The 23569-nt window shown below is 39.9% G+C and overlaps 1 protein-coding gene and 1 long non-coding RNA gene across 9 annotated transcripts in view; one reads left to right on the forward strand and one right to left on the reverse strand.

The window, feature by feature from the left end:
- The window catches only part of DCAF6 (DDB1 and CUL4 associated factor 6), an 85732-nt gene extending 77183 nt beyond the window's left edge, over window positions 1–8549 (forward strand). For 4 of the 7 annotated variants that reach the window (XM_027692646.1, XM_027692647.1, XM_027692649.1 and 1 more), the window contains 4 exons: window positions 2933–3089; window positions 4495–4583; window positions 7055–7160; window positions 8104–8546. In XM_027692646.1, coding sequence (XP_027548447.1) covers window positions 2933–3089; window positions 4495–4583; window positions 7055–7160; window positions 8104–8168 — 417 coding nt within the window. In that variant the 3' untranslated portion in view covers window positions 8169–8546. Of the gene's footprint in view, window positions 1–2932; window positions 3090–4494; window positions 4584–7054; window positions 7161–8103 lie in introns of all 7 variants that reach the window. The other 3 variants (XM_027692652.1, XM_027692651.1, XM_027692645.1) reach the window with 2 other exon arrangements.
- Window positions 8550–14929: 6380 nt separating this feature from the next.
- LOC113972025 lies at window positions 14930–18778 on the reverse strand. Of its 2 annotated transcripts, XR_003535742.1 has the most exons (3): window positions 18624–18778; window positions 18160–18383; window positions 14930–16713 (listed from the first exon to the last, which is right to left on the reverse strand). It is a non-coding gene; the product is annotated as an uncharacterized LOC113972025 (long non-coding RNA). The 2 variants fall into 2 exon arrangements; XR_003535741.1 differs by lacking the exon at window positions 14930–16713 and having other exon boundaries at window positions 17471–18383.
- Between the last annotated feature and the right edge of the window lie 4791 nt (window positions 18779–23569).

Here is a 23569-nt window from a genome sequence, read left to right on the forward strand (position 1 = left end):
TTCTTCAGTGCATTTTCTGAGGAAACTGCAAAAAGAAATATAAGGATACAGGCACTGCCTTCTTTAGAGCTTTATTACAAGGCATTACTTGGAAAATAAATCATAGTAGAATCCTGTGTAAATAGTCTCAAATGCAAAATTCTGTCCCTTATGCCAGTGTTATTCTTAAATACCAAAGCAGACTTTGAACACTGGAACTCACCTGTGTGAACTTTGAAAGCTGCTGCACTGGGAACTTCTGTTCACACAGAAATGTAAACTTGCCCAGTGTGTGTCAATTTAAAGAGTTTGTAGGAGGCACTGGTAACTCTTCAAACAATAATCCTGCACACAAGACAACACTTCAACCCTCCAGGCTCTTTCCTCCTGCACAAACATGAGACTGTTGTGGAGCTTAGAGCTCACATCTCATGGCTGAGTGTTTTGGCTGCTGTTGAAGCAATGTCCCTTCTCCCTCTGCCACCCCATCCACCTTCTCACCCTGTTTCATGACACAGTTGCATATATTTAATACTGGTTATTTTGAAGTCCTGCTCTGAGTAAAACCAGAAGTGGTTTCTGAAGAAGATTCTTACTATTAGTGAGGGAAGTGACCCATTTTTGTTTGTTCAGACTAATTGCTGGGCATCATTTGGGTTACAACTTTTTTAGGAAGGGAGGGCAAGAGAGACCTTGGCACGGAAAGATCATTCTACATTTAGCAAACCTAAGAGTTGTTTCTTGGAAAAAAAATATTCTAGGGTGGCTTTTTTTGGCTCAGAAATTGAATAAGCCACATTCTTTCAGACTGTGATCATCAGAGTATCTTGAAAGTAGCAGGTGTAGCATAGTATCAACATTATATTTCAAGGAAATGGATATCTGATACTACCACCATTTTTCCTGGCTTGCAATTTCCATCATTTCCATTCTAATGCTGCTCTGTTTAATGCAGAGGCTGCTTCAGCTGCTGTCAGTTCCAAAACTCCTGAGATTGCAGATCTCTGAAACTCTTAAGGAGTAGTAAATACACAATTAGTAAATACACAATTAATAGATACTACATTTACTACACAATTAATTACTTATAAATAACATTTAAGAAACATAAATAGTATAGTTAATATAAATAATAAATGTGTGAATCCATACCAAAGTATAACTCATATTTATAAGTTATTATCAGATAATAACGTTGTTCTTATAATAGTAGGTAATGCCACGTTTTGGGGATAGGAATGGGAACAAAGGGGGGGAAAAAGTGTAGATTTATTGACTCCCTTGTCTCCCACAGACTTTTGCAAGTCAAGTACATGTCAAGTTAGCTGTCTTGTCATTGACTATCTCTTCTGTTTTGTTTAATTCTCAGAGTAAGGACAGCCTGGCCATCACAGCATTGTCAGCAAAAGTGTGCCCAGAACAACCAGGCTGATGAGCCCAGGAATATCTTACAGAGCTCAAGAGCCCTTCACAAAAGGGAAGGGAAATAGATTATGTAATAAATCATTATATAGTATAGTAGCCTGGAGCGTGAGCATAGTGCCTCCTAAAACCTTGGGATCTGGTTTTCTGGAAGCCTTCCCAAGGACCTTGGACCTTTCTCCAGTCCCTTCAGTCAATGGCACGTCCAGCCCAGTTGTGTTCACTCACAGATGAGCACACTTTAAATCACAGTTCTGTGTTTGTGAATTGCCTCCCAGATTTTCTGGTTTATGAAAAATTCTTGAGTAATTTGTGCATCTTTCATGCAGAAATGATTACCATGTTATTCTCAGAGCTCTACAGTTTCCTTCTTCAAATGTTCTCTAATCAGAGAAGCTTCCCTTGAATGTTTAATTACAGCCAGTTCTAATCCAGGGTCAAACTACTGCATTAACAATAACATTATAGAGGATTTAGCTGTAGGCCAAACCCAAATATCACCCAGTTATAATTTCTGGCAGGTGATTAAAAAATTAATATAATTTGTGTGATGCCAGTCTAGTCAGTGCAAAGTAAAATTCCATAAACTGGCCCAAGGTGCTGGAATGACCTTCAGTGTGAACTGTGGGCCCTCAAACAACTCACTGCCTTTGCAAGATCAGTTTTACCTTGCTCTCTAAATTTATACACAGCAACATGTGTCATTAAAAAAAAATAAAATTGAAATAATAAATAGTCCTTGTTGGCCATGTACTCTTTGCTGATATCATGGGGACACTTCTGATAAGGAGACAAATGTTAGCCAGATCATTCCAAACATTTTGCTCAAATGCATCAACAAAGTAATGATAGGAACAACTGTGTGCTGCGTCATGAAAACTGGGATATTATTGGTTCCACTTGCAGGGAGAGATGCTTCTACTTTCATCTACTGTTACTGTAATAGCTGAAGGGTCACTTCAACCAGGATGCCTTCATTGTTCAGTGATCTTTATAACTTGAATTTTGGCATTGGGCTAAGAGGTCTTAGTTTTTATCTTAATTATCACAGAGGGGGGAGGAGGAAAAAATTCCTAAGTTTGATTTGATGAGCCTTTTTTATCTGTCAGATCCAGTTAACTCCTACCATCCAGTTTTCATAAATCCTCCCAGGGATTAGCCTGTCACACACTTTAACTCACCAAACTCTTTCTGAAAACTGTTTCACATACCCCTGTCTCCAGTATCATTCCTGTCACTTTAGAAAGTGGCAGAGCTGACATTTATTTTCAAACTGCTCAGTCTGCCCTAACTCTTTTTCTCTTTCTTTTTTTTTTCTGTTAGCAGCTACTTTGCTCTGGAGATCTATAACCTTCCGAACTTTCTTTTTTCCCCAACCATTCTTCTTTAAACGTTTCCTTTAAATTTTCTTAAATCTTATTTCTGCATATGCAGGGCTCTTCCTTCAGCAGTAGTGTTATTGCAGAAATGGGAGCCTGCTCTGAGCTTTTCACTGGATAGTCTTACAAAGTAATTTTTGTTTTTACTGCAGATAAAGGAAGCCAACTTTTGGGGATCTAACTTTGTCATGAGTGGTTCAGACTGTGGCCATATTTTTATATGGGACCGACACACTGCTGAGCATCTCATGTTGCTGGAAGCTGATAATCACGTGGTGAACTGTCTTCAGCCTCATCCTTTTGACCCAAGTAAGATCTTAATTTTTCACACTCTGCATCTGTAGTATAGAGCATTTTAAAACTCTCTCCTAAACTGTGCTCAATAGAGAATTGCAAAGATTAATGAACTATTGTTCATTTTTTCCCATGTAAATTAGATAATACTGCTCTTAATTTTGCCTCTTGCTAAAGGACCTTTGGCCCTTAAAACCCTCCTTACTCAATAATGTATTGAAATGAAGCTGTTACTGACGTAGTATTTATAGGAGTATTGTCAGATGTAACAAGAAGAATCTCCATTTCTTGCTGCCCTCGATATATCAAATGTTTTCCATGACACTAATGAGGGAAATGTGGGGTCACTGAAATGCCAGCAACACTTTGGGAATTTATATTGGAATCTAGTCCCTGCTTGGCTCTATTAAAAAAATTGAGTGAAGTGGGTGTCTCCATCTCACTAGCTTTGTGAGATTAGAAGAATTTAATAAAATTCATAGAAATTCTATTAATTTATATTTAGAGGAAAATATTTAGAGGAAAGATGGACTAAAGCAGTAGAAGGAATCACACGTAGCTGGAAAATCTGAACCATTCTGTAGCCTCTGACACAGTCAGAGAAAGTATTTGTGTTATTTCTTCTTTCATAGCTTACATGGCTGTATAGGAACAGTCAGCTATAAATAAATTAGCAAATAAAGCTGTTATAATGATACCAAAAGAGGCTGAGGTTTTTCTGGACAGTTTGGGGAAACACACAATACTGCCCTACATTGGATAAGCCTTGAACTTTTAAATTTTTAATTGAAATTGAGTTCCTGGACATGTCCTGAGTGTGTGGCTGGGTTGGATACTTCCTTTAGAAGCACCTTTCCAAGTGCCCTCATTGTTTTGCTCATTTCTTGTTGGAGTGCAACTCTCCCCCTGTCACACACTGAAAATGTAATGAAGAGGTGAATCTCCTTCTAGGACAGTTAATCTTGTACAGTTTTCCAGCTACTGAGATGTTTCTATGGAATTTTAATTCCTGTAGTGGTTTTTGTGCAATAACCTAGAGAATGTTGTGCAACTTTTTGTTTTTCATATTTTAATAAGTGTTTATAAGAACATCCATTGCATCTTCATATTTAAATATAAAATAAATTTACATGAAATACACTGAAATTATCAAATGTCAACATACAGTTGAAATTATCTTGGTTCTGCCTCTGTATCTGGGTCTATGAATCCTAAGGCTTTATTATTAATGTATGTAATGTATCATCAGGCTGTCAGCAGAAATGCTTTAGTAGTGGCTGGGTTTGTTCTTACTTTCTGCTTTTATCTTTTGCACATTTTGTTGCTTTTTTTAATTTAAAAAAGAAGGCTATTGATGTTTGCATGTGTTTTCTTCATGTAATTCATAACACACTTAAGAATTACTGTTACTTACTTCCAGTTCTGGCCTCTTCCGGTATTGATTATGATATAAAAATCTGGTCACCATTGGAAGAATCCAAGATTTTTAACAGAAAACTTGCAGATGAGGTAAGGAGCTTTCCTCCCTTTTCATAGTAATGTTGCATCTTCTGAGGCTATAAAAGCCTTTGGTACAAATTACTGATATTGAATTAGCAGAGTTACTTAATGCTCAACAAATGAGCTACAAATAAAAAGCTGCCCTTTAGAATAGTTAACTTTCACATCCTTGGCAGCACACAGAGACACTTTGCATTTCATCAACTCTCCTAGAAACGTATTATGTACAGGGAAGAAGTGAACAGGCAGATACAGAAGGAAAACTGGCAGGAATTAATAAATTAAGGTAATGCCTGTTTCTAAACAAATAAATGAAGGGAAAACTGAAGGAAATACAGTGATATACAGGAGAACGGAGAGTGTAAAAATCAATCCTCTTAAATGTTCAGTGGGGTAAAGGGGTGTTAAGGTTAAGATTGCAAATTTGGAACTTCCTGGAATAAAGCAAACATTGCAAGCCCAACCAGTTATAAAAGTCTGTCTGTATGTGAAGTTATGTAACACATTGTTTTTGTGCCCTCAGAGCAATAACTGAATATAGCAACTGGCCTGGGGTGATCATATAGCTGAGTGCTGAATAATCATATCAGTGTCTTACATAACAAAATTTATTAAAATATTATATGTTTTTCTGTAACTAACAGCACAGGACAGATTTGGTTGTGGGGTGGCTAGTTTGGGGTTTTTTTGTGAAATCTCTTCAGCAGCAGGGATATAGTAGAGGGGGGGGTTTCTAATTGTTATAGATAATATATATATAGTTATTAGTGCTATACATATTTTAAACAGAAACCCACAACCCTTAGTCACTGCTCTACATCCCCTGGAAAAAAACCCAAACCATCCACTTATGGGTTTTGAACCTTTCTCATTATTTTAGCAGCAGTAGTAACACTGAGAGAAGCGACACTTCTTTGTATGTTGTATGACAGCTTTAGTATGTGATGTGTTTTTGGAGCCTTTGGGGTTTAGAAATATTGCTAAAAAAAAGTGTGCTAAAAGTAGTTAATGTACTGTTATTTCTGTCATTTGATTTTTAATAACAACAAAACATTTAGAGATTTGATTATTTTTTTCTTTACTAAAAATTGTAGAACTTTCAGAGAAGTCGACTGCAGTGCGGTTTGTAATTTGACATGTTTTTTGTGTTTCAATTTAATCCCTGTATTGAAACACCTATGTAGAGGACAGGAGATGTTTGTAGCAATAAAATAGTTTTCACCATGTTAAGATTAGCTAGAGTAAGTGTGGAACATACCTAAACTGAATTTTCCATGGAAGGGAAGATCTAGGTAGAAGGTGTTGTGTTTGGGGAAATCGAGAGAGGCCGTGACCTCAGTGAACAGGAAAAGACAGCAGAGACAGGAACAAACCTCTCAATAGAGAAAAAGCATCAGAAGGAGGTTGTCAGTGGGTGTTACTGATGATGCACTGGAGAAATAGGGGGTGAAAGAGGAAAAAATGGCAGCCTGCTGCCCTCTCAGCTTACTTCTGTTAGGGAGTGATCAGCTGTGCAAAGTGCCTGGTGAACAGCTGAGAATGGCAGGAAAGAAGTGATTTGGTTTGGCTGGGAGAAGGGCACTGCAAACATTTGCAAGAACTTGTTCCTTACAAGAGGAACAGGCTTGGAGAAGGAGTCTCAAGGAGAAAAAGAAATGCATTATTTTCCTGTCTTACAGCAGCTGATCTGGGAGGAAGGACTGAATAACAGGCAGAACTTGTCTCCACCTAAAGATTTTGTGCTTAGTGATAAATGGGAGAACATAGTCAAAAAGCTGAGAGACCAGCAACAGTGTGGGATTAGAACTTAATGGGGAAGAAAAAAGGATGGCAAGGAAGTACCATGAGGAAGGAATGAGGCAAGAGAGCTAAAAGTATTCATTAGTGGATTTTTTTTCCTTTAAACTAAGACAGCAGGAACTGGTTCTTTCAAGTAATTTAGAGGCAAGCTGTAGATCTGTTTAGAAAGAATTATGGAGCTGAAGAATGTTCCAGAACAGGGATAGAAAATTGCTTGTGTTCCTTGGATTTTCTCCAAAAGTTTCAAGCAGCATGAAGGTAGGAGTTTAGGGTAACCTCAGCTCTTTTCCTTCCCACATTCTTGGCCAGTGCTGGTGCTGGAACTTGTTCTCTCCAACAGTTGCCATCTGGAACAGCACTTTCTCTCATCACACTGCTTTACTTCATGCAAGGACTCATTTCAGGAGTTTTTCTCAGATATCTACCGTGCATGTGGACGATGAATGATGATCTTACTAGAATGTTCTTTAGACAGACAGACACTGTAGGCAGAGTCCACTGTCTGACTTTTCTTACTACACACAGTTGAGGTAACTGTATTCAATAGTAATTATTAAAATATTGGTCCCTTATTGTAATTTTGGCTTTTGCATAGGAACGTTGTATCTACAAACCCATACTGATGCAGTACAATTTTGTGTTTATTTCTGGTGCTGTTTTTTTCCCCTCCCTGCCTCCAGGTTATAACCCGTAATGAATTAATGCTGGAAGAGACCAGAAACACTATTACTGTTCCAGCTTCTTTCATGCTACGAATGTTGGCTTCGTTGAATCACATAAGAGCAGGTGAGAGACTCCTGAACAGCTCACCCATTACACTGGTCTGTGAAATAGCAGATGGACTGGGGAATCATCAAGACCTTCAGCTGTCTGTGGCTATACTTGGGGCTGGTGAAAAGATTCAAGGGTTGTTCAAGGTTCTCTTAATAGAAGTGCTTAGGAATTGCTTCTTAGTCTGAGGCTTGCAACATTCTTGTAGCTGTTTTTACCCGAAAACAAAGATCAAAATGTATTTTTAGATGTTCACCACGCTATCCATCCTGACATGGCTGCTGACAGACCTGTAGGTGAAGGTGACTGTAGATATTGAATATGGGGAGTCTCTTTGGAATAAAACACCAAAAGAACTGCCCAACACTTGAGTTTACAACAATTTCAGCAAAACTCTGTGTTATGGCTGAGTGGAGTGTTTCTTAACCTGACAGTGCATGTTGTTTGAGGGATTGATGTTGATCCAGTCATGTTGCCTCGCACGTTTCTGTATTTGCCCTTTTCTAAACATGCACATCAAAAGGTACTTTGTCTGATGTATTCAGTGACAGACAGTGATCCCCCAGTTTCTGGAGTATTCAGATTTCTAACTGCAGCTATGCTAGTGTCAGTTCCCCAGAACAGCACTTCAGTCCCTTGTGCTCACCATCTCATTTTAATGTTATACTTGCATTCATCTTGCCTGTGCTGACAGCCAGTCAGCAGCTACAAGGTTTTTCCTTCTGTACACAAATTTCCCTTTTATGCCTGGAAATCCTTTAGGGCTTTTCTCCTCTTCTCCTTTCTTGTGGCATCATTCCTACCCACTCTCTGCTTGTCAGTCCACACAGACTTTCTTCTACCGTATAACTCACAGCCACTGCCCATTCTGTAACAGCCCAGGGAGACTATTTTATAAATAGTTACCAGAAAAAGAAAATTTTGCAAGTTCTCTTTACTAAATCTCTGTGTTTTACAGACCGATTGGAAGGTGACAGATCAGAAGGATCTGGTCAGGAGAACGAAAATGAAGACGAAGAGTAACTGGCAGTTGTGTGCGAGCACCGAGACGTCAGTGGAATTTGTATAAGACATTAATTATATTTTTCCTTACAGAGCTTTAGTGCAATTCTAAGGTATTGCTTTTGGATAACCTAACCTTTTGTTTTTGAATGACTGTGTGCATGACTTGGGGAGAGTGTGCAAGTTCAAATAAGCAAAAATGTTTTTCAAACGTTTTGCCATGTATGAGGGGTGCTAGAAGATGCAAAGTGCAATATTTTCCTTAACCTGCAAATGTGGGAGCTTGGATCAATGTTTTAAAGTAACTTTCATTATAGTAAAAACGTTGGTTCAAATAAATTTCTATACCTGCTGTTTGCATGTTTGTTGCTTTCTAATTAAAAGATTTGGTTGTTTTAAGTAGTTCTGTGGTTTATTTCTTTGCGATTTATCACCTTGTAACTATAACCCCATTACTGCCTTCATTTGCATTCTTTCTTACAATGTTTGTGGAGTGACAAATACAGTTATTTCTTACAGTGAGCACTGGGATTCTCTGTGACTTTGGGATCCCATATCTCTTGGTTCTTGCACTTTCACAGGCAACCCACACATCTGTAGGCAAAATCCATCAGTTTTATGGTGCCACTTCCCGTTCTCCAGGCTTGAATCTGTAATGCTGGTGAAATAGTTGTATTTCACTGATCTGTGAGTTTCCATTCTTTGCAACATCAGCAGATATATCTTAATTTCCACTGGATTTAGGAAAGGCTAAATGAAGTGCAAAGGAACGTGAATTTGAAAGTTCCTATGCATTGCTTCATAGGAGCAATTACTTGGGAAGGAATATTATTTGGGAATTTCCCAATTATTTGGGAAGGAAGGTAGTTCAGTCTGCATAACAGGCTTTCCCGTTTCTCCATACAATTTTGGATGGCAATGGGGAAGAGCAAGTGAAGGAAGGAAGGTGGAGCAGTGGAGAGTGGTTTGCTCAATGGCAGTTCTTGCCAAGGATGGCAGACGCTGAGAGGCTCCATTGGGGATTACAGAATGCTGGGAAGAATTCTAAATCAGGGGGATGAGGGTACTGGAGGCTTTATTTTGTCATTAAAATACACATTCATCACACAGCCTTCACAAACTTTGCTTACCTCAACAAAAAGAATTCCCCACACTAAATGAAAAAGAACATTAGCACAACTTTCTGATGTCCTGATTTACAGTGCAGGCAGGCTGAAGGGACATGGGGAAGGGATATAAAGCACAGAAGTAGAGGGAAGTGGGAACACTAAAACAATTGGAAGAAATGAAGAGGAATTTGTGAGGGAGGAGAAGTGGGAATTAACATGGAACTCAGCCACCAGTAACAGTGAAGATACTTGGGCAAGGGAAGAATAACATGAGGGGAGGGGAAAAGTGTGAGGAGATGGATGAGGGTGGGTGGGTTGGTTGGTTTGTTTGTTTGTTATTTTAAAGGAGAAGATAAGAAATTACTGAGGAAGAGCAAAGTACAGAAGCCTTGAAAGTGATCCAGTGAAGAAAATTTAGAAAAGGAGAAGAAAACTGTTGGGAAAAGAAGTTTTTGGAGGCAGGAGGTGCTGAGAAGAATGGCTGTCTAAAAACACTGGAGCCCTGTGGAAAACAGGGAACTTCGCACCCAGAGGAGGTCACTGCACCAGAGGATGGAAATCTGCTGTTTGAGAAAGGATCTAATGTGAACAAGGGAGAAGAAGTCAAAGTAAGTTGCTTGTTTGCTAGGGAAATGAGTGAAAATAACAGCTGATATGGATATCTGTCTTTTCTGATGGAGTAAGTGGCCCTTTTGTTGAAGGGAGAAAAACTTTTGTTTTTCCTCATGACATAACATTTTGGGCAAGCATTTTTAGAGCAGCAAGAAATGAAAGATATTTTATGATTTTGTGGTACATCTATTTGGGAACAGGGGGAACACAGTAGTCTAGAAATATTTGAACCTTGCTGAGGTTTGGCTCACTGCACTGAGCAATATTTTTAATACCACATGTAAATTAGCCTTGAATTTCTATAAATGAGAGTTCTCCTCTTATTAGACTTAAAAGAACTATACAATAAACACATATGGGATACTTAGTATATAGATAAGGTAGGATTGTCTGCTCCACTTTATCTGTTAGCAGTAAGAGGAATAAAGCCACGTTTCTGTTCTGTGTGGCAAAGGGGGACCTCTTCCCCTGTTGGGCCCTCTGAGCAGTTCTGTGAATTAAATCCAATAGCACAGTGTTTGCTGCAGTTCTTAGGTCCTCTATAGATGATATTTGAGATGTATTTGCTTTCAAAAAGAGTGACCGTGGTGTTTCAACAGAAGCCTGACTGGTCTTATTTAGAAATTATTAACTTTTGCCTTGAAAATAAATTCTTCCTGAAGTAAGTATCTGGAGAGGATACCTTTTGTCTTCCCTAGAGAGGTTTAATAAATCACTGCGGATGTCTTTCTAAAAATAACAAAGCTGCTTCTGCCACTTTAGTTTTAGTCATAGCAATTGCCAGTGAAGATCACAGAATATAAAACAAAAGCAATAATTTTGTACGTCTTTTTTTTTTCAGAGTTCCCCAATAAGCACATTATTCCCAAAATGTCTCTTATTTATTCAAAAGCTAAATATTAACTTTAATTCGCAATGCTTAGCTGTGGGTTTACTGATTAAAAGGAGGGTTGAATCTCAATAAGGGAAAAAGTTAAATACTTGGAAGATTTCTTAAACTTCAGTGAAGCTTTCAAGTAGTTTTTCGAAAACTAAGATATCCATAGTGTTTGGGTTAGTTTTTTTTTCATAAACATTTAGTTAGTGGGCTAAATCTGAGTTCCTAGAACCATGCAATCACAGGAGCTGTTGGCAAGAGCAGAGGGGATGCTGGTAATTCCAGAGTTTGTAGCAGCAAAAGAAAAATTTGAAAATGTTATTCAAATGTGCATAGAAGGGAATATAAGGAATAAACCACCAGACAGTCCAAACCCTCACAATTTTAGAGGCAAATCTTGTGATCTGGGTCTGGTTCCAGACTGGGGGGCTTGGAAGTGGGTGATGCTGCCAGAGCTCCCTCTAGTGCCACCATTCCTGCTGCACCTGTAGACCATAATACTCCTGTTAAGCATCAAATGACCAGGTGATTTGGGTGGAAGCTAAAAGAACCTATCCAAACCCTTTAATAACAGCCAAAATTTGATGGACAGAGTGGTGATAAGAGTACAGGGAGCACCTTCTCTTCCTGCTGTGTGGACTGAAGATGTGCTAAAGCTGGTTCTTGTGTCCTGCCACACCTTGCTGTCAGTGCTTAAGTCCTGGGAAGAGTGAGGGTTCAGGTGTCACTGAGCTCACTCCTAGGAGAGATATTCCTTAAGACCATTGCAAAGACCAAAAGCAACTTCTTTGATGTGTTGCTACAATTCCTGGTAAATAAACTGGTGTCCCTGTAGGACACAATCTCTTGTTTAAGTGTAGAAGATGCTGAGCTTGTTCAAACCACTCTTAAGTTCAGTTCTTTGTGCCTTCCCCTGATGGCAGGAGGACAAGGTTCATTAATGGCATCTTGCATCACTTTTATTGTGAATTTTTCTCACCTAAGCAGTAGATCAACATTGCAGTGAACTGTTGTGTACACCTTCAGATCTCTGAGAACATCCCAGATGATGCTTTTGAGGAAGAAATTCCACAAGTAAATGTTCAGTAGAGGTTTCACTCTTCTTGGAGCAGCAAAATAACTCTTGAGTCTGTGTGCTTGTGTGTAAGGGATGGATGGATGGATGGATGGATGGATGGATACACACACTCAGAGGTGCTGCCTTGGAGAGCTGAGTGGTCGTGTCTACAAAGACTTTTTTTATGGAAAGGTTATGAGCCAGGTTCAGTCCCTGAGGCTCAGGCCTATTGCTAAGGCCATCACTGACAATCCTTAGGGATACTCCACACAGCACTGTTTCATGGGCCAGACCTGGCAGCACTGTTGAAAAACTGAGGTGCAATTAGCACCAGTTGGGTCAAAGCCCATATTCCTCCTGGTCCTTGGTCACACACCCCTACAAGAGGCCAACTCTAAATCCTCAGCTGAAGTGCAGGACATGACACAGAGGCAGGTGTGAGGTCATCTGCCCTGCCTAAACAGAGACTGATTTAGTCTTTGAAATGTGGGGTGAAATCAATTTTAAGCTATTTTCATTAATTGTAGCATGCACAAATGCATGTTATCTGTGTGAGCATCCAGTTTGCCTTCTCAGTGACATTCTCTACTATTGAGTCTGAGTTATTTAGGGTAATAGAGATGTATTTTCCTTAGGTTTAAATGCTCCATTTCTTATTTGCAGTTGGTTTGTTCTTTTGATGAAAAGGTACCATCTACCTTCTCAGTGCCTTTTAAGAACTTTCTGTTAATGCTCCCCTCTAGAATAATTTCCCGTTACTGGCAGACCAAACTGAAGTCCAAAAAACTACAACTACTAAAACTACTGAAAGACACAAGGTGTTTTGGTAGGAAAAACAGGGATATGCTACTCTTAAAGTAAGTTCCTTTTTTCCTGATTATGACTTGCTGCGCTATTTTTTGCAGGAGGAGGGCTGTACACTGGTATAATCCATGGAATTTGACAGATTCACTATCCAAATAAGAACTGATGGCTACTAATTTAGGAAAATCTCACTCAAGTGTAAAACCTTCTAAATAGACTTTGTTAATGTGCTTTGTTACTAATTGGAAAACAAATCCCAGGGGATCTGCAGCTGTTCGCAATCAGCACTGTAGATCATCTTCTTCTCTGCGGGATGACTCCATGCTCAGACCCCATTCCCAGTATTTTCTCCTTCCTGACCTGCCCCAGGCAATCAGGCCACCCGTAGCCACTATTTTTATTCCTAGTGAGTACTGAAAGAAGGAGAGCTGGGAGGGAGTTGAAGGGATCAGGAGCAAATGGACTCTGCTTTTGCCTAGCGAAGGAGGCGACCCCCAAAATCTTTCTGGCCAAAATCTTTCAGTGGTCTCAGAACCCTCATCTCAGCTCCCTAATTCCTGTCACCTAGTGACCCTGAAGACTCCTTTCCTAAGCAATACCTCAAACATGGATGGTGAAGCTTGTCCTCAAAAAGATGAGGAGTTGCAGTTGTGAATTTTTAGCAGCAGCAGACAGTGCTGTGCCCCAGCCCTTGCCAGGACCCTCCTGCTCTGATGAGACACCAGCAAACCTGATCTGGTGCAGCCATGGCAGTGCCACAGCCCCGTGACAAAGAGTTCTGGCCCCACTCTGCATCTTTGAAACCAGCTCTGGAAGACAGAAATCTTCTAGTAATTACTTGGCCATTTGTTTCTAACTGAATAGAGCTGCTTCATGTTCTATGATAATAATAATTGTTAACTGGCCTTTTTGTTCTCTGGCTCTCACTTGTTTCCAAGGGTAGATACATCATTGAGCAAGATTCACCAGTTCCTTATCTATCTGATGTTCCTTATCTATCTTATATGTAATATTTCTTGCATATCTACTCTTCATTCTTGTCCTGGATCCCCACGCAAATCTAAAGAATTTTGGTTAAAAACAACGTACATTAAAAATGAAACTGTAATTGTTAAATCATCTAAAGAAATGATAATTAATACAAGGTACTTTTAAAGGTGGGTTGAATGTCACACTTGCCAAGCTGCCAGATGGGATTTCTGTTCCTCAGAGTGTGATGACCCTTAGGTAGTAGGTGCAAGGTGAGTTGGTGATCTCACTTCAATTCTTGCTGAGTTAAAGTTGTCGTGGTTGTCAGTAGCCAGCTCTGAGGGCATAGGATGATCCATGCACCACTTCTGCTCATGGAAAAAACATGTCTGGGACCATTATCTGTTTAATTTCATGAACATTTCAAAGGGAAAATACTGCACTTTAAAATAATTCATGGTTATTTTACCCAGGATTACAGAGAGTAAAGAAGGGTTCTGTAAATCTTTAAATGAATACAGCTTTTAAAATAAAGTTAGGCACTGTGACAAAGCCATTTGGCTTGGATGTTGGTTGCACTACAGAAGCTTTACAGGCTCAAGGATGTTACATACAAGACTCCAAACCTCCTTCCAATTTTTCTGTCTTTAAAAATATAATTATATTGTGCACCTGCTACCATTGCTGTGCAGTGAGTACTGTGAAGAGTGTGACTCTCCCTGTGGCAGCAGCTCTTGCTCAGTCCAAGTGCAGGGAGGCTCTCACATAGCCCCAGAGTTCCAGTCATCACCTCCACCAACATCCCCTCACCGTGGCAGGAGCAATTCCCAGCCTCTCACCCCTCCACAGCCACAGCCAGGCCACGTGTGCCCGCTCCGGGTCCGTGGTTGCCACCGAGGGTGACAGTCACACACCTTCCCCCACCACTCCAAAAATCCATGTGATGGCTCAGGAATTCAGCCTCACACCACAGGAATTTCACATCCCTGTGCTGAATGGATTTGATTGCAATCTGGAGGCTCTAAATTTTGTCTGGTACATACTCTTACGGAGGAGAGCTGGGCAAAAGATGCAAAAATGAGAAACTGAATGAGATTCATCATTTAATTTCTCTCATCCCACTTCTCACACTATCTTTCCCCTCTGGCATTCTGTTTGCTGGCATTCTATCAAGTAGTTTAGGGTAGTGACTCAAAAGTGTGAGAGAGTGAGCCTGAGATGCAGGGGTAGCTGGACCTCTGGCCTTTTGGACTGTCAGTGGACAGGCAGAGAGCAGACATGAGGAGCAGGAGAAGAAAGGACTCCACTTCCCCCTGTGTGTTCATTCCCTGGAAAGCAGAAAGCAGCTGAAAGCAAGCAAAGTGAGGATAAATTAAAAGATGAACCAGACCCAAGGAAGGGGAAAATTTTCAATGCAGCAGTGATTTTTTTGGTTCACTGAAGGAGTCTAAAAACAGAGGGATACTATAGAGAAGACTGTTAAGTGTAGCTGGGCTGCAGGGAAAGCTCCAAAGCCACCTGCCCACAGCGTGGCAGGGGGTATCCTGCATTTAAAGCTGCCTGTCAGATTAATGTGACCTCCTGTGCTGCTGTGTAATGGCCATATGACACTGCTACAACAAAATGTTTTCACGTTGCAGAGCTATGCAGGATAACAAACTGCTGTGCCATATATCTACAAGAGAAACAGGCTCTTCTCCTTTCCGTGAGAATGGGGCTGGCACCTCAGTGACACTGCAGGTTGAAAAATATGGGACATCCACTAGGATGTATTACTGAAGAAAGAGGAGATGGGAAAGTGAGGCTGGGAACCTCTTCTGTCTGGCAGCAGAGCTCCAGATTTGTGCCCACCAGGGTTTTGAAGTGTATAGCTAAATTTTCTGGTAAAAGAGAGCAAAGGGGATGCTCAAGCACCCAGATGTGAAGCTCTGAGTCAAATGTTACCATTCTCTTCTGACAGTGCTCTGGGATCAACTAAGTGATGATGTAAGTGGTCATGATGTTAATAATTAGCTTTTATGCAGCTTAGCTTTAAAATGGTGTCAGATCCAGTTTACAAAGAGAGACACCAGAATTCCCCTTCAACAGGTGGAAGAAGTGGGCAAGAAGGAAAGAACAATTTGCCCATCATCCCTTAACAGCCCAATAACAAAACCAGTTTGGATACTTTAACATGTCTGAGGTGAGCTCCCATCCCATCAGCCTTTTAAAAATAGGAGGTGACTCAGTCTTTAACAATGTTCCTCCACCCTGGCAACCTCTGGAGGTGAGGGAGAGAGTGTGTTCCTTGGTAAACCATCAGTGGCACTGCTGCTGCACAGATGTGCTGCCTGGTGAGCTGTGTGATAGCAAAGCCGAGTGCTCCAAGGGCTCTTTCTCAAAACAGGAAATGTAAAAAGGCTGGTACAAAAAATGTAATTACTTGTCATCAATACAGGAGCATCAGCTCTGAATGGGGTGGATTAGTGCAGGTGCGACCTGAGCTCTTTATTCACCTCAGACCTTACAAGAAAGACCATAAAATAAGTCTTCCATTCCTTAGTGATTTAGCTGTATCCTGACAGCAGCAGAGCTGTAGCAGGATTGACGTCTGACAGTCGGGCCCTGGGTTGCCATGGTAACTGCCTAGGATGGGGTGCACTTAAGAAAAACGCAACTTCTGGGCTAAATTGTGGGCTGGAGGGTGGCAGATGGATGGGATTCAGCTGCCTCAGAGGGTGGTGCTCCACAGCCAGACATGCAGATTCAGGAATCTACCCAGGTGGTCGATTTGGCACATCAGAATCAAAATTTAATTTAAAACATCAGTTTGTTCCCAGATTTGCTCACTGTGCCGTGAAACATGCAGGGTTAGATAAATTCCCATGTAATCCAAGTCTCGTGGATTGCCCCAAGCAAGGGACTCGGTGCACTCACAGCCCTTTCTCAGGAGCAGCCAGCAGAGACAGGGAGGGCTTCCCATTTTCCTGGGAAGTTAAGCTTTTGGCAGCCTTACACACATCCAGAGCCAAGGACTCCAGATCCAAACGCAGCTGCGAGCTGGAATCGATGTTGTTGGAGTCACTGAACCTCTCTTAAAACACAGGCAACATATTTTGTTGCAGAAATGTTTCCAAAACTAAAGGTCCTTAGAATTTTCTGTTCACAAAACAATTTGAAATGAAAAAAAGGAGAGAAGAAACATCTTGTTACAACATGGCCCAAACCCCTGTTTTATTGTGTTTGTCAGCCAGCTGCAGGGAGTCCTCAGGACCTGAGCATGGGGGAAACATCTGTATCTAAGGGTAGAAATCAGGAGAAAAACAAACCAACCAGCCATCCACCCAAAATAACCAGCTCCTTAGCTGTATATAAAAGTCAGCTTAGTTTTAAATAATTGCTGCTTTGGGTTGGGGGGTTTTGGGAACCACATTTATTGTGGTTCCTTTACACCATGCGCAGTGGTAAGTCCATTGTAATAAACGCGTTGTTATATTAAAGTCATTTTCCAAGATTGTTTTCTGAAACACAATATGACTTAGTATCCAAAATGTATGGAAAACTTTTATGTACCACCTTTTCCCTGCACTGCTCAGCTACACTGTTGCTTTCCACCTGCAGCATTTCTTAATTTTTTCCCAACTTACGGGTATCTTGTGTTAAGTTCATTGGATAACAGATTTATTATCATTCAAAGGTAAAGGAACTCATATTTGTTTAACAGATCTGAACAGACTTTCGATGAACTAACCAGATTATATACAATGCACTCTACACTATCAAAAACATAAATAAATTTTAGGCTGAGCAAACAAATATTTTTTTGCAGGCAAATATTTCAGTTCTTACTCATATTTTCATTTTCTGAGAAAGAGGAGGAAGTAAAAACTTTTTCCATGCCTTCTTTTTTTTTCCCCCCCCGAAGAAATTTGACATTCCTAATTATGACAGTGCAAAGGGAAATGAAAATCTATTTCAAGAGATGATTCTTCTTGTAAACAGTGCCTGGGCACTTCTGCCTCATCTCATTGCATTTGGGCTGTCAGATGGGTACAATAAATAACACGTCCTCTGACCCCCGTTTTGTTGTTCTTTTTTCTCCTATTGCAAATAATTGTCAGTTCTAGTCCTTGCCTGCATGTCACTGAAAGAGTTCCCAAATGACAAGGATATGGGAGCCTTGGTTTAGCTGGAGATAATTTTAGCCTCTTTCTTCTGACAAAAAATTGCATGGGCTAAATCTGGACACTGGTTTCTTGCAGAAATAATGTTTTGTTTATCTTTTGTTCTGTTTTTATTTTTAATCCATTCAACAGCCCCAGTTATTTACTTTAAAGTATTTATTCAAGAGAAACCATCAGTGTGGGTTTTTTTTTTTAACCAAAGTATCTAACTATTCTGCCAAGAAACATGACAAATGTTAGTAATTTCTAATACATTTTCCTGGCTTTACAAGAACATTAAAAAAAAAAATCAGATTCACTTGCTGAAAAATGCAGACTATGAAGAAGTGAATTCAGTCTTCAGGAAATCTTTTTTCGTTTACAGCACAGTGAACTTCTCTTTACCCATCTTTTAATTGTACTTAGAGCTCAGTGAACCCACCTGAAACCCTGCACGTATTCCATCCTTTCAATTGAATTCACTTGTATTTACTGAGTTTCTTGATATTTAGTCCTAATCCTAAGAGTCATTCTGGGCTCTGGGGTCCAGCACAAGCCCTAAGGCAACTGAAAATACATTTCTTGTCTTAGTGGTTTCCCAAGGACAGACTGTAGCAATAAAATCTTTTTGATTTCAGGTGAAACTGGACCAAAGTATCACCAGGACTGCAAAACATAATGATACTGCACCAAAGTCAGTATCATTAGACAGGCCATACAAAAATGATACATGAGAGGTTAAAATCATGGTGGATGCAGCAGAGATCCCAAACTCATGTAATAGTTTGTTATTATCATCATCAAACATCAAATGGAGGAAGTTTTCCAGGTGGAAATAGCAAACCCCAAATCCCCAGCTGGAAACAAGGACGGTGTGTGATTTTCGGTGTGCTCTTTACAAACTACCTTTTGTTGGACTCCTCTTCCTTATATTCCATATGCAGTAGATGAGTGAACATGAGACTTGTATCAGCTGCTTCCCCCAGCATCCTCTGGATTTGCCAAGCTGTACTTGAAACTTCTCATCTGTGAACTGGGTTTTTAAGAAATGGCAGAACCAGGACAGGAAAGGGAAGAGTTAAAACCAGCCCTCCTTCCAAGTAAGTGACTAAAAATTACCCCATAATAGCAGCAGCATAGAGAGGCTTCTCAGTTCTCGACATAATTCCATGTGCATGACTTTGGGTTCTGCCATCGTGAACAACATGTGGTCTCCTTCTGGCAAAAAAAAAAAAGGCAGTTTGTTTTTTTTTCAGGGGGTAGTGGAGATGTTGGGAAAAGAGAGTGTAGTTCCTATTTCCCAGTTTCTGATGGGAGGAAGGACTTCAGCTCTGGCATCTCAGCGCTCATAATGACATTGTGAAGCTTCAACTTTTAAATACTGTGCAAATGGAGTTCCAGTTGCCTGGGAGAGACCCTCACCCTGGCTCCTTCATCACACCTGGGCTCTGTTTGGGTGGTAAAACCTGAAAAGTCCAGGACAAATATACCAGGTTTTTTTCATTTATCATCATTCCTGCTTGAGGGATGAGTTCAGGGGTCTTATGTAGCAGAATCTGCAGATCAATTAATCTGTATGGAGCAAGTAGTAATCAAATTCTAGGCCTTTTTTATAGATTAATGTTCAATCCTATAACCAAGCTATATATTGGGGGGGGAGCTCTCTAAAATCAGCAGTTGAAAAAGGAATCAGGATTTCCCAATGTCATAATGTAGTTTGGCTTACAATGAAAAGTGAAGAATGCACCTGATTTCTTATTATATAACACAGAGAAAAAAAACCCAACCCACCAACCAAACCCACAGAACTTACTGTTTGCATGAGATAAAGTTTTTTTGCTTGGTTTCACTGGAGAGATCATCAGCAGTATTTTTCTAGCCAGTGGGAAATTATGCAGCTTGACGTTTTTGCTAAACTGCCAGTTTTTAAAGGCACAGGATCAAAATCCTATACCTAGTCAGAACAAATTTGGATCAAAACCTGGCATCACTGGGTTTTTTGTCATTTTTGTGAGTATGACTTGTTCAGTTCTTCAGGCTACTAGGAGACATGCTATTGTCTTGCATAAAAGGATCACTTGTCCTTATGCTCAGGGTATTCCTGAGAAAATAAAATACAGAAAAGACAATCAGGTGTTTGTTTGTGTGTTTGTTTTTAAACCATGCATAACACTTTATCAGTTCAACATCCTTTAGCTATCTTCAGTTATCTCTAACTTTGGTACTGTTTACACTGTGACTGCACTTTTAGGTCTGTTATGGTTATGTGACCTGACCTGGGCAGCAGCATTTTACTAAATCACTGTGAAATTATTACTGTATCTGTTCCCTGATTTTTCTTTTCCTCTGGGAAAAAAAAATAATAATCCGTAACTTCTATTTGATATATAATGATTTGTATATACATAATGATCTATCTTCAAGTAACATAAATTTCCAGATACCATTTTCTCAATACATCTACATTTATTGAAACTCTTCTACCTCAGCACCAAAGAGAGTTTAATTTCAGTCTAACAGACTATACTTATCAGTCCATAGTTTCACTTGTAAAGATGAATAATTATGGCATTGTCATCTACTAGGATGTATGTAATGCTGAATTCAGGGTTGTTTTTTGCATTAGACGAGCCTGGTTAGTTCTTTCTGCTACAAAATACGGTACTGCATTTGTGTGCATTGTTCCTGGCCTTTTAAACATTGTCTATATAGAAATGTCACTGTTAAGGGTCTGTACTGCTGGTCTGCACCAAGACATTCATGTGATACCTCTCAGCAGAGATATGTTGGTGTCAGCTGAATTCCATTTGGCTGTCAGTCTCTTTCTGTTGTACCATCATCTAGGGGCCGTGGTAGTAGGAGAGGCAGTGATAAGTGGCAGGTTGGAGTCCAAATTTAGTCTCTTAATGATTTCTTCCTGAAAAAAAACCAAACAAAAAAACCATACCCAAAATCTGTGGAAATAATGGATAATTTGAGATATTGTTTCATGTTCCTTTCTTAGGAGTTTCTTTGTCCCCTCACGAGCAGAGTCGATGCATTTTCTTTCACAGGGTTAAATTTCAGTCAGAAAGTATTCCAGACCTTATCTTTGGTATCCTCATTACCCTTGGTGAACAGCAATGCTTCTTCTCACTTTCTTTTGCTGTCTTTTCACTTGCTGAGCGAAGACCATTTCCAGGTCTGGTCTTCAATCAGACCCTCTGGAACGACCCCGAGTGCTGCAATCTGAGGTCACTACTGTGGCATGAAATATAGCCAATGGGGCAATATTTTAATGTGTTTTTATTCTTCCAACACCTTATGAGAGAGGGAAGCTGGTACTCTGAACCTGGATATAATATCCCAATGACGATCTCCATGAATTGGCATACTAATGCAATCACCTTCCTACTTCCGTGGAGTAAAGGATCAACTCTAGATTTTTATAGACAATTAGCTTTTAGAATTGCTCTTTCATTACTTGGATTGTATAATGCATGTTTTCTTGGGACAGCTGTAATAAGGTTTCAGAGGAAAATGGAATGAGACAATGCAATTATCACCCATGATTCCTCTTTTTGTCCCTGTCTTAGTCAACTCTTGAGGGGAGGGAGGGCTTCTTGTTCAGTGTTTCATAAATTATCTCCTGTTGTAATGGTTTTAAGGCTAAATTTCATTATGTGAATCAAAGTGGTGGAGATGTCAGCACAAAATAACAATGTCTCAGACAGAGACAGCTAATATGAAATGTAACGTACCAGCAAAGGCTGGTACACACTGAGAACTAAGGAAATGCACTCCCTAGAAATAATAATAATGTATGGAGTGATGCAGATGAACACCAACTTTACAGCAGAAGAAAAGCAAGATGAAGTACACACATTGGGTTTAGAGAGATGTACACATAATGCCTTTGCATATTATACATGATGCTCTCAGGAGGCTCTTCAGTGTCTGCAGCATTTGATTCAAGTTATCAGCAACTGTACTCTCAGATATTAAAGTTTTACAAATGCTGCCAACAAGCTGCAAAATAGAAACTGCCTGAGGTCATGGCTGGCCAGTGAGAAAAGGTTCCTGATCGTATCATGACTTTTCAAGTGAGCAAGCTACTGCCAAATCAGCAACACAGGAATAGGATTTTCCAAGCCTTTTTGATGTCTCTGAGCCAGCTGGTCACCTCCTCTCTTTGCTTTTAGCAAAATGGGTCCCCAGAGCCAGCACACTTTTGGTGCCACTGATGTTTTCTCCAGGAAAAATATTTTCATTCTTAAAAAATCCCAATGGACTTAATTTATAATTTACAGAGATATTTTAGCATAAAATTTGTATAACTGCTGGTCTCAAAGTGATATCACTTGTGTGGCTCATTGTAGCTACTAATAAATATTGTTTTCTGGAGACTTACATCCCTCATTTTTCTCCAGATGATTGAAACTAGAAGAGCTCGTAAACCACAGAGAAGAGGACCTGAAGAACCTTTAATAATCCAAATTATCTTCTTAAAGAATAATTAGTGAAGAAAACACTTTTTCTTGTTAGAAGCCTGCAAAGATACTGCAGGGTCTCGAATGAATTGACAGCCAACTACGAGTTGGCTGAACGATAGCAGAAAATAAACCTGTGGGGAAAAAACCCACATCCAGTTAAAATTACTTGGATCTGTTAATTACTGACAGGGTAAAAGATCTGTAAGGAACTTTCATATTAAAAAGAAATGCATTAAGCCAGCTTTTCCAAATTATGTTAGTTCTCCCAAACCAAACACTGGGGAAAGTAAGGTGGTTGTTTTGTTTGCTTTGATTTTTAATTTAAAGAACTGATCCCCAGTATGTCTGCCGAGGAGATGTGAAACATTAAGAAATTTCTCAAGAAGGTCATGATTATTGCTTTTTGTTTGTTTGTTTATCAGTAATGACAGTTCACAGAATTATCACTTTGATGGTTTCTGGGACACAGATTGAAAAAGAAGTGAGATTGCGTTAGGATGGGAGAAATGGACTGCTGCTGCTAATTGCCAGATAACCTGTTTACAGTCTCGTTTGCAATGTGTGCTAATTGCACTGCAAACACTTCACAGTTTCCCCTCCAAAGCACTTGCTGTGCAGCTCTGTTGCTGCACAGCCTTAGGAGGAAGGGATATCCATAAGAGGGAGAGGTTGGCACGCATCTGACCTTCGCTTCCTGGTCATCTGCAAGCTTTGGGGAGCCATGCCCAGGGGATGGGGTTTTAGGGTGGCAAAACCAGTCCCAAATCTGTGTCTTTTTAGGCATCCAAATGGGTAAGGAAGCAATAAAACCATCAGCACTGGTACTGCTGAGGACCCTCAGCTTTGGCACCTGATCTTCCCTCTGTGAGAAGGGTGATTGCTCAGTAAAATCTTAACAGAATTTAAACCCAATTCTGTTTTAACTCACATCACCAAAATCCCACTGCACATTTGGTTTTTAATTTTGCACCAGCCATTGTAAGTAGTGTGATTCAATAAAATGTACTTCAGTATTTTATGTAATGAAATACTTCTGAGAAAGAAACTTGTCTTGGTTAAACAAGAATTGCAAAAAATTCATCAATATTAGTGCAAATGGAATGAAACTGTAATTTCATGACCTTATTTTAATATAACATCTTACTGATGCATTTTATATAATACAACCCTGAAGTTCAGAAATCTTTTCTGTCTTTGCCTAAACAAGGAAAAATCAATTAAGTTTTGGATGGTTTTGGGGCCTTAAATCTGTATCCCTTATAGCTGGGAGAAAGATGGGTGCTGGGAAAGAGGCAAACAGGGTTGTGTCCTGTTTAGGAGGACTCTTGAGTAAAGAAAGCCTGGACACGGGGGAAAGTGGTGCATAAGGGTTATGCCACT

The sequence above is a fragment of the Neopelma chrysocephalum genome, unplaced genomic scaffold (assembly GCF_003984885.1).
Source record: "Neopelma chrysocephalum unplaced genomic scaffold, ASM398488v2 Primary Assembly neopelma1_87, whole genome shotgun sequence".
NCBI lineage: Eukaryota > Metazoa > Chordata > Aves > Passeriformes > Pipridae > Neopelma > Neopelma chrysocephalum.